Source organism: Castanea sativa, chromosome 2 (assembly GCF_040712315.1).
Source record: "Castanea sativa cultivar Marrone di Chiusa Pesio chromosome 2, ASM4071231v1".
NCBI lineage: Eukaryota > Viridiplantae > Streptophyta > Magnoliopsida > Fagales > Fagaceae > Castanea > Castanea sativa.
In genome coordinates, this window is record NC_134014.1 from 36858520 (window position 1) to 36873299 (window position 14780).

Consider the following 14780-nt stretch of genomic DNA (forward strand, 5'->3'; position numbering starts at 1 on the left):
TTGCTTAAGGGTTTTTATACTGAAAACTTATTAATTTTTTTAAAATTAGTTAAATTTGTAATTACTAATGACCCTTTTTTTTTGTCATATGGCACTTCTTGTCATCTCCTAAATAAGATATTCAAAGTTTGATCCTCCAATTTCGGGTACTAAATATGTACCCAAAATAATTGTACCTAAAAAAAATTAATTTTTAAATTTAAGTGATAGTTCATTAACAATGGTATTTTTTGTGGTATCATATATTTATAGTTCATCATCCTTTCCTCTCCCTCACTTTCTTTTAATAAAATAAATAAATAAAACTTTAAAAAATTTTACGTAAATAAACAAGTACAATTATATGTTTACATGAATTATAAAATGTAAATTGTACATAATGTTGCTAAAATTTACTACCTTAATAAAAAAAAGGTATATATATATATATATATTAAATACAATGTACACTTTACTTGAATATTACAAACGAAAAAGTTTTTCAATCAAAAGAAATGGACATATAAAGTGGTCAAAAAGAGAGTTTATGTAAACATGTTGGTGGGGGTACATATTCCTGCCACCCAAATTGACATTTATCCACTAAGGAAGTACCGTTTTTTTTTTTTTTTTTTTTTCAAAAAAGAGTTAGAACATTAAGGAGATACTTGAGTTGAAAAAGTTTAAGTACATTTATTTGATCTGGTTTGAAAGAAAAAGTATATAGACACAAAAATTAACGATAAATTTCACCTCAAGCTAATGAGGTAGATTATTAATATTAAATAAAAAAATATTATGTTAATGGTGGGTTTAGATAAAAATTAATCAAAACTTGTCAATTTAATTGTTTTGAAAGATGTTGTGAAAATTTTTGTAGATGTAATATTGCTTTTTGCAGACATAGTGAATTCTGCGCTGTATTTAACAATGGATTTATTAATCGCATTTAGCTCACAGCTTAATACACACTCATGTACTTTGTACTTTCGAATTCAGTCCCATAAAGTGGTACACCAAAAGCAATGCTCTCTCCCCTCTTCTCACATGAGGGTGGGTCCCACCATAGGGCCCACCCCTCATGTGAAAGGAAGGAGCGTTGATCTAGGAGTACCCAATAAATTTTCCTTAAAGTGTTAGATTGCTTGTTTCTAATATCTTCAATTGTTACAAGGACCAATTTAGAGCCCCATTTCCCCAAGTTCATGCATATAGAGTGAACTTTGCCAATTGATAATCTGATGGCACGCACTATATCCATATCTACATGGCCTTCCCACAATGAAAAAACCGGGTCCAACTAAATGTGTATCCCTCCGTTAACACGTGTCCAGCACCCGTGCTACTTTTTGCAAGAAGCAAAGAATCTCATTTTCAACCAAAGTGAAAACTGATTTGATAAACTCAAAGTCGCTTTCTTAGACTACTAGTGGGAAATTGAGACACAAAGCTCTTTCCACCATTGACCTCATGTCAGACATAGAAAATGAAAATGGCCAACAAGATACTTTACTTAGGAAGTTAAGCAAGGTGATCCGAGTATGTGACACTTGTAAAGGAACCCATAGCTTATGATGAACAGTTCAATCCCTTTGAGAGTGGGTGATTTTGGAAAAGAAATGAGTTACTCTATTTTATATTAAGTTGATTAAAAATATGTACGATGGATTTATAACTAATACAAAAAGAAGTGGAGGAAGCGAGTTTCCTAGGACTATAAGTTTGTATCAAGGATCAACATTAGTGATATTGTGATGTGGGTTGTTTTGTACCATTAGATTTTGTAGTTGCCATGTGTCCATCTAGTTAAAAATGTGAGAGAATTAGAGAAAATTTAGTGGGTTAGGAGCCGGTGTCAAAAAAAAAAAAAGTTTTCCATGTTGTATAGAACTTTTCTAAAATAATATATTACCAAATGTTCTAAATCACTCATTAACAAGACACTTTTAAAAGATAAAAAATATTTTGAACTAATTCACTTTGATAAAACATTGTAATGGAAACAATATTTATAATGAGATTTATAAAATTTGAAACAAATGAACTATCAATTTATTACATGTACCTAAATTTTCCACTTTTATGCGAATCTTTGTAACCCCATTCGTTTCCAACCATCACAAATTAAGAAGCTATAAATGGTAACATTAATTGCATGGCGGACAAATTAAGAAACTATAAGGGTCCGTTTGGATAGAACTTATTGCTGAAAACTGAAAACTGAAAATACTGTAGTAAAATAATTTTTAAATGTGTAAAAAATTACTGTTTACTCTTTTTTACTGTTCATATGCCTTAGTGCACTGTTTATGTCCCATGAACAGTGCACTAAGCGCTGGTCTTAAAAAAAAAATGCAGAGAGCTGGACGCATACGCAGACGTGCTATCCAAACCCTCTCTAAATGTTATTTCTTCTACAAGATTGTATAGGGGTGGCAATTCGTGTTCGCGTGTCGGGTTCGTGTCGTGTCAACTCATACGTATCCGACTATATGGGTCAACACTAACCCGACATGTTTATTAAACGGGTTAAGATTCTTTAACCCTAACACGACCCATTTACTAAACGGGTCAGTCGTGTCGACCTGTTTATCTAATTTTATCAAAATGAAGAACAGCATTTATGGAAAAACAAGCAAATAAATATTTTAAATATAAAATTCAGAACTAATGAGTAATTATATTACAAATAATCATTCAAAACTAAATCATATCTCAATATGATAAATAATCAATCACAATACATCAAAGAAAATAAACTACAACTAATAAGTTTATATACTTATAGTTTGAATGGTATATTGGTAAAATTTCATTTAATTAAACGGGTCAGACGGGTCAAACGGGTTCTATAGGTTGAACCCTAACCCAACCCGTTTATCAAACGGGTTCGTCGTGTCAACCCGAATATGACACGAACCCATTAAACCTCAACCCATAACCTGCTAATTTCGTGTCGTGTCATGTCGGGTTCGCGGGTCGTGTCCAATTTTGTCACCCCTAAGATTGTACACTTAAAGTACTTTACCAACTGTACATAAGTTTCAACTTTTTATATAATTCTTTGTATGCTCATTTGTTTCCAACCATCACAAATTTAGAAGCTATAAATGATAGTATTAATTGCATGCCACACAAATTAGGAAGCTATAAATACTGTTCCTTCAGCAAGATTGCTTGAGCATTATTCATGCAGCCATTAGGTAGAATTCCTAGTTGAAAATTTTGCGATTTGCTTGAGGGAGGTTTTTTTAAATGGAGTATTTTGAGTAGCTTCATATCAAATTATTTTTTTGCATATAATTACAATGCTAATTCAAATTTACATTGTCATAAATATTCTGTCAATTTAAATCCTAAGACAAGTTAGGTATTAAGACATGCATAAGTTAATAGTCCAAAGTCCAAACTCAAGATTTGTGTGGCTCATGCCCTGCCACAACACTAATTTTTTTTTACTCGATTTTAATGTAATTTGGACTACCATGAACCATCGCCAGTGCACCAACCATTATAAGTTATATATCTATTTATTAATGATAGACGATAAAAAGTAAAGAAATCCCATCATTAAAGTTTGCCTTTATAAGGAGACCAAAGTCCAGAACACATCCAAGTTCAAGGCAAAGAAGAAAGGCAAATTCTAACCCACATGGATGTAGAGAATGTCTTTCGCATGACTGGTGGTGTTGGTGTCACCAGCTATGCCAATAACTCATCACTCCAGGTTTACCTCTCATTTCTTTAGACTTTCTGTCTAGTGTTTATTCATAAGACCGACCCTAATTAATATGTTGAGAATACATAGCCATCTCAAAATTTTGGGACTTAGGCTTTGGTGGTAGTTGTATTACTTTACCTTATTTTTCTTCTCTAATGTTCTTTGACAGAAGAAGGCATCTGATATTGTGAAGCACATAACTATGGGAACAATACAAGAACTTTTTCTTACAACTACTCCAAAGAGCTTAGGCATAGCTGATCTTGGTTGCTCTTCTGGACCCAATACCTTAACCCTCATCAAAGATATCGTTGAAGCTGTTGAAAGGACTAGCCGCAAAATCTTGCACCCACCACCAGAGTTTCGTGTCTACCTTAATGATCTTCCTACAAATGACTTTAACTCAATCTTTAAGGCCTTGCCCGAATTCTACAGGGAGCTTAAAAAAGAAAAAAATGGTGGGTATCCCTTTATTTTCATAGGTGGTTATGCTGGCTCTTTTTATGGAAGACTTTTCCCCAACAACTCTTTGCACTTCATCTATTCATCCTACAGTTTGCACTGGCTCTCCAGGGTGAGAAGTTACTTCTCTTTTACATTTTCCCTTTTTCGACATCAGAATTCAAAAATAATGAAATTATGAAAGTGTGAGACAATAAAATTATAAAGAAAGAAAAAGCTGAATCAAGAAAATCAAAATGAAAAAAAAATAAAATTTACGTTGTTTAGTTAGAGAGTCTACTTAGACTAAATATATCTCTTTACCAAACTTTAGTATGAGAATATAATAAAAATGAAATTTATGTGATTCCACTTTGACGACCTAGAAAGTTTTTAAAGTTCATACTTCATATAGACTTAGCTTTATTTTTAAACTCTATATCTTACAATGAACAATATGGTTCAAGAAGACATAGAATAAGGTATTTATAAAAGATTAAATCATTCACTATCACATATTACAAGAGTTGAAGTACAAATAGAATTAGGATTTCTTTGTTTGCACGCTAAATAGGTTTGAACTTGGGCTTGAGTAGGGATCGAGTGAGCCATGATATCTTAACAAGAAGCATGCTTATTATTAACAACAAAGTCATGCAGGTTCCTCCAGGTCTTAAAGATGAGCAGGACAGATCAATAAACAAAGGCCATATTTACATCTCTGAATCAAGCCCTCCGCAGGTGTCCCAGGCATACTTTAAGCAATTCCAGGAGGACTTCAATTTGTTCCTTTGCTCTCGGTCTGATGAGCTAGTTGTCGGTGGACAAATGGTGCTGATCTTGCTTGGTAGGAGAGGTCAAAATCATGTTGACAGAGGCAACTCTTTCTTATGGGAACTTCTCTCGCTTTCCCTTGCCAAATTGGTCTCAGAGGTTAGTACGTTCGGGCCATTAAATCCCAAATTATGTTATAAAGTTTACACGCTGAAATGTCACATTACACCCTAAATAAAAAATAAAATAAAAAACCAATTCAAACACTAAAAGTCATTCAGTTCTAGAAATTCTTTTCAGAGTGGTCATTAAAAGTAATTAAATTAAAAAAATTTAATAATAATAAAACTTGAATTTATTAACAGCACAAAATAAAAACATATGCAAATACATAAAATTTTAAAATTTCTTTTCACAAGTTTTTATATTTTGAAATTATTGTGTGATATGATAGTTTCACTATCAATATTATCAGTTACATCTTTTTTACTAACATATTGCCTAAATAAGTACTGATATAAACAAAATGCATTATCTTTTTGAAAAAAATATATCACATATATCTAACAAATTCGGCTAAAGACTGAAGTAAGTACTAACAGACTAGCTATTTAAAAAGTGTGCATTTTTTTATATTAAAAAATAGCGATTTTAAAATATGTCATTTGAAAACACAATTTAAAAAAATCACAATTAAACGTTTGATTTGATATTTTAGGTTAAGTTTTTTGTTTGGGCAATTTTGGAGAAGTGCTATGTCCACAATATTTTTACAACATTTTCATAACAAAGCCTAGATAGTAAGTTTTTACTGTTTCTAATTTAAACTTACCATTAAATTTTTTTTTTTTTTTTTTTACCAGTAACAACCTGCTATTTATGATTTGTTATGAAAATACAGTGAAAATATTGTAAACATTGTATTTCTTGCAATTTTTTTGTTTAACTTTCAATGGACCAAAATGGAGAGGTTGAATTTTATTTTAAATGGGCTCAATTGTTATTAAGGGTGTTCAAGTTTTTTTTTTTTTTCTAGAGTGGTCAAAAAATCCATATTAATTTAAAACTCAAAAAATTTTAAGGTATATTAATAAAAAATTCAGGGTGATCTTGTGACCACCCACATTAGTACTTGGCACTGTCCTGATCGAGCTCATTAATCATGTTTATTGTTATCTCAGTCCGTAAGTTTTACGTAATAAAATTTGTAGTAATTTTAGCATTTTTATTTACACCTACAACTACACCTGCACTAACACCAACACCAACACCAACACCAACAGGCATAAGTTATTAACCCTTCTGTTTTTTGGTGGGGTCAAATTTTAAAGGGAGAAGTTGACGAAGAGAAGCTTGATTCTTATGATGCGCATTTCTATGCGCCATCAAAGAATGAAATAGAAGATGAAGTACGAAAGGAAGGTTCTTTTGGGTTAGACCAAGTTGAGATGTTTGAAATAGAGAGGGAGGACAAGGATGGTGTGAGCTATGGAACAGCGGTTGCCATGGCAGTTAGGGCCATCCAAGAATCAATGATTTGCCACCATTTTGGAGAAAGGGTTTTGGACAACTTGTTTTACAACTATGGAAGAATGCTGGATGAGGAAATGGCTAAAGAAGAAATCAAGCCCGTCTCTTTTGCTCTTGTTCTAAGAAAATTAAAGTGAAGTTGATATTTCAGCATGGGTTTTGCTGTCAGCAATTTGATTAAATACCATCATAGGTAATGTAAATGTGGCCAATGAAACCATGTCCATTGGTAAACCATATACTTAATTTCCTGACAATGAAACCATGATACTTTCTGACTGGGCTGATAACCACCCACCTTTTTTATTTATAATTTTCAACCTTTACTGCTAAGCGCATTTTACTTATCAAATATGTTTATCGGACGCTGAATTGCACTCATTGAAGAATTGATTGGGTTCCACTATATTAGAAAGTAACAAAAGAAAATTAACAAAAACTCCATTTTAATTAAATGTTGTGCGACTTTCCAAGAGTTGACTAATTGCAATAATAATAATAAAAATTAAAAAAAAATCAACATTAACCCATACACTCTAACACTAATTAACCGTCTTAAACAAAGCCATTTTCCTTTCAAAAAATAAGTATCAGTCACCCATGTAATCACAACTTCAATTATTGTGCGGTTTGTTCAGGCGTTAAATTTTATAATCAAAGAGTTTTTTATAAATTAAAAAATATATATATAATCAAAGATTTAAAAATGTCAAATATATATCATATGGTTTTATCCTTGTAAGAAGCAAAATCTCATTTGAACATCCCATACTTTCAAACATGTCACTTCAAACCCCACAGATTTAAGACCATGGGTGGTTTTGTTTAGTACAATAATGAAAATCTGTGGTAAAGAGTTAAAAATGTCAAATATATATCATATGGTTTTATCCTTGTAACAAATTAAATCTCATTTGAACATCCCATACTTCCAAACATGTCACTTCAAACCCCCACAGATTTAAGACCATAGGTGAGTTTTGTTTAGCACAATAATGAAAATCTGTGGTTTAAAGTGATACATTTTAAAAAATGAGATTTAATTTGTAAAGGATAAAACTGGTATTTTCTTCTTCTTTTATTTTCGGACTTTTCCTTAAATATTAATAAAATAGTATAAATAAGTGTATTTGCATTTTTTTTTTTTTTTTTGATAAACAGGAAAATTTTATATATATATAAGTTAATGAAAATAAACTAATCCAAAGAAACACTTAAAAGATACAAGATTAAACCTACGAGAGATAGGAAACTATTTTACATCCCATAACACATCAAAATATAATGTATCACAATATGATCAAAACACGCATTAAGCCTCCATCTGCATACAATAACGTACAGTTCAATTATTTCTACAATGATTATTTTCTCTTTATACATGTCTCACAGATACCCTTCAAGATATAGAAAACCAACAATCTAACACTAAACCTAAAATAACGTGGAGAAACAAACGGGTAGACTCGTAATTAATTTTAAAATAAGGCTTGGTAGGAGCTTCTCTCAAACTTTCATGTCTGACTAAGTGTTATGATCCTAGTGTCTCACATGGATTATGTATAAGCTTAATCATTATAAGCTCTCAAACACCCTCCCCTTACAAACCAGTTTTCAAGGGTAAGTTCTACCTATGAGTTTGTAACATTTGGTATCAGAGTCAACTACCACATTGAGTAATCAAACATAGCTTATTGAGTATGGAATCAAATGAGCTATGACTTTGTGGTCAGATCTCAAAAGGGGAGACCTAGAGATCAGAGAGAGGGAGTTCGAGTAGTGGTAGCCCCAACTTTTCTGAGTGGTCCCACACCATGTGTCCCAGGGTTTAAGTAGACTGGGGTTAATGAACACATGCAAGACCCTTCTTTTAGTTCATCAAAAAAAATCCAGCAAAATCGAGCCAATGAACCTCCTCCACACCTAAGCTTGAGCCCAAGCCCTCCACCACTCCAATTCACTTACAATTTCTCCCACAATCCCCCATCTCTCTCATTTTTCACAAACAAATGTGTTTCACACAATATTAGGATTCTTCTTTTAGTTCATCAAAAAAAAATTCGGCCAACCTCCTCCACACCTAAGCTTGAGCCCAAGCCCTCCACCACTGCAATTCACTTACAATTTCTCCCACAATCCCCCATCTCTCTCATTTTTCACAAACAAATGGGTTTCACACAATATTAGGTTCATCCTATTGGATATTCACGTATGAATGAAGTCCCACATTGAACAATAATGAAAAGAATGAATGGTTAACATAATATAATTGAGCACATACCCATTGGACTTAGGCTTTTTTTTTCTGGTTTAGGCATTTTGGGTTAAAGTGTGTCTTTATATGTTCTATTAATTATTTAAGGAAGCTTCCCAAGGTGTTTATCTTCCCAATAGATCCATGTGAGACCAACTTTGCATCTTGCTTTTTTTTTTTTCTTTTTTTTCCCAAGTTAAGTATGTCGTAATAATGGGTAAAAAGAAATAGTAAAGAGAACAGCAAAAACTTAACATATATGAATGGAATGGACATATTGAATGTCCTCTCAAAGTTGAGACCCTTGAGAGTGTAAATTAACAATTTTAGAGCACAAATGACCAAAATGACAACAAACCCACACTGAAAGGGACTTAAAAGTATTTTTGACTATAAAAAAAACATGTCAACAACAATCACGGAAGTCGAATTGTCATGTCAACCCACAAAAAAAATTCACTTCTCCCATGGGCCATGACCCAAACAATCTCCATCACCTGTCAAACAAACCCAATCTCGACCACCTTCATGTTCATCGGCAAGCTCTTATGCACAAATATCTTCTCCTTGTTATCTTTCTTATAATTATTTGGTTTTACACTAAGATGATGCATTTGGTTGGAGGGCAGATAGGAGGGACAGAAAATAGTGAGAAGATAACTTTTGGAGTTGTTTGGTTAGGAAGGAAAATAAGAAGAATTTTGGTGGGGCCGAGGCATTTTCTACCCAAGCCCACCAAAAATTGATCTCTCGAAAATGGAGAGAAAACATCGCTGAAAACTTATTGTTGGGTTCAGCCAACTAATTCTACAAAATTAACCCCATTATTAATTACTCTCACCTACCCATCTAGCCCATTCTTCATCACCTTCAACCAAGAACCATACAATTCTTTTTCTCTTTTCTCCTCTCTTTTTCCACTTCTCTACTCATATGCTACCCAGTATGTCTCACTCTTCTTAAATACGAATAGTCTACCAAGTTATGAAAAAAAAAAAAGTCCAAGTTTTTACGGTTTTTTTTTTTATTCCACCTAGCAATATAATATAATTTATAATAACAAAGAAAAACAAAATAAGGTTATAGGTATGATGTGTTAATTTTTATAAGATGTTTTTTTATTAATTTTAATTAATAATAAGTAATATTTTATTCTTATTTAATGAGTACAAAGAAATTATTTTTTACATATTATGTAATAAGGGTGTAAGAGTAAATTTATATAAACTACCCTTTATATCCTCCCATTTTTCTCCTCAATTAAACAAAAGAGTTTTTCATTCCTTCATTTTTTTCATCCCTAATACCAAACACCTGGGAGAAAAACTAAATTTTTTCTATCATCCCACTTTTCCACCCTCCCACTATTTTCTATCATTCCATTTTCCCATATTTGCCATGTTGATACCATATTTTGTCCGCCCTCAATTTGCGTGCCAAACCCCGAAAAATTCAAAAATGTCATTTTCTCTCCAGGGGGTCACAAGAACATATAAAATGACATGGTGCAACCCATTCGGACACCAAAGCACTAAAAATACTTTTTTCAGCCAAAATGCACCTCCTCGACCCCGGGTTAACCAAAAGTCAAACAAGGTCAAAATCCTTGTAAAACAACATTTTTCATGGTTTTACATCAAACCCGAGCTTCTCGAAGATTTTTAATAAGTTTGACCCAAAGTTGACCTCGAGTGGGCCCAAAAACCTTAATTTTGATATGGCCATTAGAACAGGTTGAAACCATTGCCATTACGAAGATTATCAAATTCTTATTCCAACGACTATTCATGGATCGAAATCGGGGTTAGAGCAACCAAGATATCACCAAAACCAGAATAACGCATCAATCGATGTGCCGCTAACTTCCAGGAGCCATAACTTTTGATCAAATCGTTGGATTTTCAAGTTCCATACCTTTTCAGAAATGGGAAGTCAAAATCTGTCCACGAGTGCCAAGATCAACCCCAATCATGGCCATTCCAAGGCGGCAGCCCTTGAAAGGCAGCCACCTTGAAATTTGCATCGGGGCTATAAATAGCCCCAAGCGCTCCCCAAATTGAAGAGAGGATCATTTTGTTAAGTTTTGCTCTCTGCCTGGTTTTTCTACACGTTTCTTCCCTCTCCCAAACACATCAAAACCTCTTGATTCTTGCATCCTCACCAACCACAAAAGGTAGTGTTCTTGTACCCAATCCTCTTCTCCTTGGTTCTACATCTTGGATTTGGGGTTTAGGGGTGTGGATGTAGCATTTTAGCTCTCATCCACACCCCTAACCTTCTAAATCTTTTTCCTAGTATGTTTCTTGCTCTTTTTGCTATAATAAGATGTTTTATTGCTTTCTTTTGCATGTTTCTTACTTTATCTTATTTCTAGCATGTTTTTTAGCTTAGATCCATGTTCTTTTATACTTGCTCACGTGTTGGTTATCTCGATCTACATGCTTTATACTTTTGCTATGTGATTGTGCCTAGATCTATCTTTTCTATGTGTTATTTGGCTAGATCCACATGTTTCTATGCTCATTTACATGCTAGTTATTACGCCATGCTTTCTCATACTTTGTTCATCCCTTTGTTCTATATTGATGTTTAGGGTTGCATGCTCACATGCTTGTATGACGTTTGGCTATGCCTTACTCGGATCTATGTATTTTTGTCTATTTTGACATGTTATAGGGTTAGATTTGTGCTTTCACATGCTTATATGCTTGGATTCACGTTCTTCCATGTTTAGGTGTTTGGATTTACATGTTTACATGCGTGTTCCTATGCCTATATACCTAGATCTATGGTTTCACATGCTGGTGTGCTTAGGTCTTTAATCTCCACTCGCTTTAGGTTTTCCTCCATGTGCTTGTATGCTCCACGCCATGCTTATATGCCTTGCCCTAGGCTATGTTCGTCGTGTCATGTGCTATTGTAGCCCTTTTGTTCCCTTTATCACATTTTCTTGCATTTTGGCTTAATAGTTAGGACTCGATCTAGACCCTATGGTCTTTGTCATTGTCCATGCACCAAGGCCCATATCAAAGGGTTTGGATCACTCTATTTGCATGTGTATACTTGCTTTCTTATATGCTTTATGTTTGTGTCAGCCTCTTTCGTTCAAGGCTTTGCCACGCTTAACACCTTCAGCGGGTTTATGGTTATGTGGTTACATCCAATGCCTATGAGGCCTTGTTTGGATATAACCATTTTGGAGGCGTCACCAGGATGCCAGTTACTTCTTGCATACCTTTCCCCTTTTTCCGCTCTGTGCGATGATATGCTTACCATACTTGCTTGTGCCACCCGTTGGCTTTCTATGCATCTTTACACGCTTGCTTACATGTCCATGCATGAGTCTTGCTTGCTAGTGTATCGTCCAAGCTTCAACACAATGAAGTTATGGACATTTGATCCAAAACTTTTGTTTTCTTGCTTGCTTATTTGCTTGCTTTCTTGCCTTGTTGGCTTTCTTGTTTGTTCGTTTATCTTGTTACTTGTCATGTCTCCTGCCACATGCTATTCTTGCCATGTCTATCATGCTTATTACTTTATGCTTCTTTCATATGTTCTTTGCATCTTTTCCTTCCATTACTTGTCTGCTAGTTTCTTGTCTTTGCCTTTGCATGTACACACATGGAGCGAGGATACTTGGAGCTAGGGCATGGTTTCCCAGGCGCAAGCAAACAGTGTGCGGAGTCAAGCATGTAGATTTAAGTCAAGTGGCTATGTTCAATAGGTTTAGGAGCCTAGTTCATCCCTTTTGGTTATGTACTCTTTTAAACCCCCTTCCTTCCTCCCTCATTTCTCTCTTTGATGGTTTGTATTAAGTATATTATGCCATGTACCATTCGTCCTCATCTCTGGTGTCACGCCCCAAACCCAAAAGGGTCCAATGCGTGAGAAAGACATCTCAAAGGTACCTAAAGATTTTGTTCCTTTTGACAATTCAATCCAAATAAAATCATATCAAATACCAACATCAAGAATTATCATAATAATTCCATTAAATATACTTCCAAAGTAAGTTAGAGCTTCATGCAATAAATATAATGACCATTGGTCACAAAAGAATGGAGGTCTGAATAAATAATTACATATCATCAACTTGTCCCATTAGTGGAAATAAAGGCATAACCACTATTAGATACAAAAGAATCGGGTCAAGCCTACTCTAATTTATACATCATCAATTATCTCCATCACAAAAGTCAGCCTCCATCAATAGTTAGTCTAACTACTGTTAGCCACCAAAAAAGCTTTCTCAAAACGATAGTTGCCTACTCTGAAAAAGCTTGTAAAATAATGGAATGAAACAAAGCCCAGTAAGTAACATAATTAATGGGAATGGGGGAAATGCAAATTTCATAATAATGAACATTTTACAAACATGCTAAAATTTGGGAATCTCCATTTGAATTCGGCAAAATAAATTTCCTTAACGTCATGACAAGAATGATAAGCATAATGTAGCACCGAGCTTCCCAAAGTAACTATGAAATTACATATTATTCATTGTGGCCATAAAATATCTATTGGGGGTGAAAAAGTTTTCCTTCTGACAAATGAGATTTATGTTAGGTCGAGGGCTTAAACCGAAACTCGACGATGGGCTCGATGCACGGCCCAATGGCTATCGGCGAAGATCCAAAGAACTCACTGTATTTTTATGCCTTGGGCCTAGATTGAGACTGACAAGAATGGCCCATAAACAATCCATACAATAGGCACGTCAGCATGGTTAAAAAAAATACTGTAAGAAATAGCCCAGCAGTAAAATGTTTCTGCAGAAAATAACCCAGCGGTAAAGTATTTCTACAGAAAAGTAACCCAGCAGTATAGTGTTTTTACAGAAAAGTAACCCAGTGGTAAAATATTTCTGCAGAAAAGTGACCCAACGGTGAAATGTCCCAGCTGTAAAGTAAGACGAAATAAATTTCCAGTTGTTAGATATTTTACAAATTAAGGAAAACATCTACATTTTCAAACTCATCATCCGTTAGCTTTAGAGAAAAGTCTTCTAATACAGCAACATGAGGGAAAAATTTTATAATAACAATTACATCATAACCATCAATAGGAAATGAATAAGTAAATATCATGGGTTTCATAATAATAAATAATGAGGAAAGCTTAGTGTGAGATGAAGGGAGAGAGAGAGAGAGATCACAGCTAGCGCAGTAAGATCATTATGGTGCCAAAACAGGCTCATTGATATAGTACATGTAGTGAGTAGAAAGAGTCATTTGTGAGTAGTATGAGTAATGAGTGAGAGTGTATAGTAAGGCTACTGGGGGTAGCTGATCGTTTTCAAATGGAAGTATGAGGGGTGTTTTTGAGCTAGGGGCTGAAGAACTTAGTTTCTATGCTTGAAGCTAAGAGCTTAGTAACTTAGAACTGTGCTGGAGTTTTGAGAAAGCTAAACAGATGAGTTGAGTAAGAGTTCTTCTCTATGAGTGTATTTCTTAGTGTGTTCTCTTGTCCCCTAAAGCATTAATGGAGAGTTCCATTCATAGTTGGGTTTTAGTGGGTAATGAGAAAATAACTTCTACTAAATCTTTCTCAATCTTCAGAAAATCCTTAGAGAATCATTCCTAGGATTTTAGCTAAGAGTGGTAAGCTCAACTTTTAGAAGGTTCTTGCTGTTTTGGGTAATAACAGCTGAGATTCTGACTTAGCATTGAATGCTGATAGCCTTGGCTGATGGGATTTGAGCATGTATTAGGCTAATGATCTTGGTTATGCTGCTGCTAGAATCAGAGCTCCCTAGGGCATATTGTATCACCCCAAGCTAGGTGTCAATCTTAGAGCCCTTGTTGGGAACTCTGCTAGGATCCCTGCTGGGATCCCCTTGGTGCCCTCCAAACCACATTTTCCTAAGTTTCCCCATTTGGAGTTCATGAGCTTGGTCCATGAACCAAAGAATACACATTTTTAGTAGGAAAATGAACTGATTTCAAGTTGTTTCAGGAGCTTTAATGGCCTAGTCATAGCTACTCTTGATTCTTGATCAAATGGGCTGGAGAAGAAAGAAGGGACAGCTAGCTGAAGCTTCCCAGCTTTCTATCAAGTCACTTTTAGCTTTATGTCACATGA

General features: G+C 34.4%; 1 protein-coding gene across 1 annotated transcript; it reads left to right on the forward strand.

Moving 5' to 3' along the window:
• Window positions 1-3554: 3554 nt before the first annotated feature.
• Window positions 3555-6724, forward strand: LOC142623808 (putative methyltransferase TCM_000336). The gene is made up of 4 exons (XM_075797262.1): window positions 3555-3706; window positions 3870-4274; window positions 4802-5074; window positions 6247-6724. The coding sequence occupies exons 1-4, from the start codon at window positions 3632-3634 to the stop codon at window positions 6580-6582; spliced, it is 1089 nt and encodes a 362-aa protein (XP_075653377.1). The 5' UTR covers window positions 3555-3631; the 3' UTR covers window positions 6583-6724.
• The last annotated feature ends 8056 nt before the right edge of the window (window positions 6725-14780 follow it).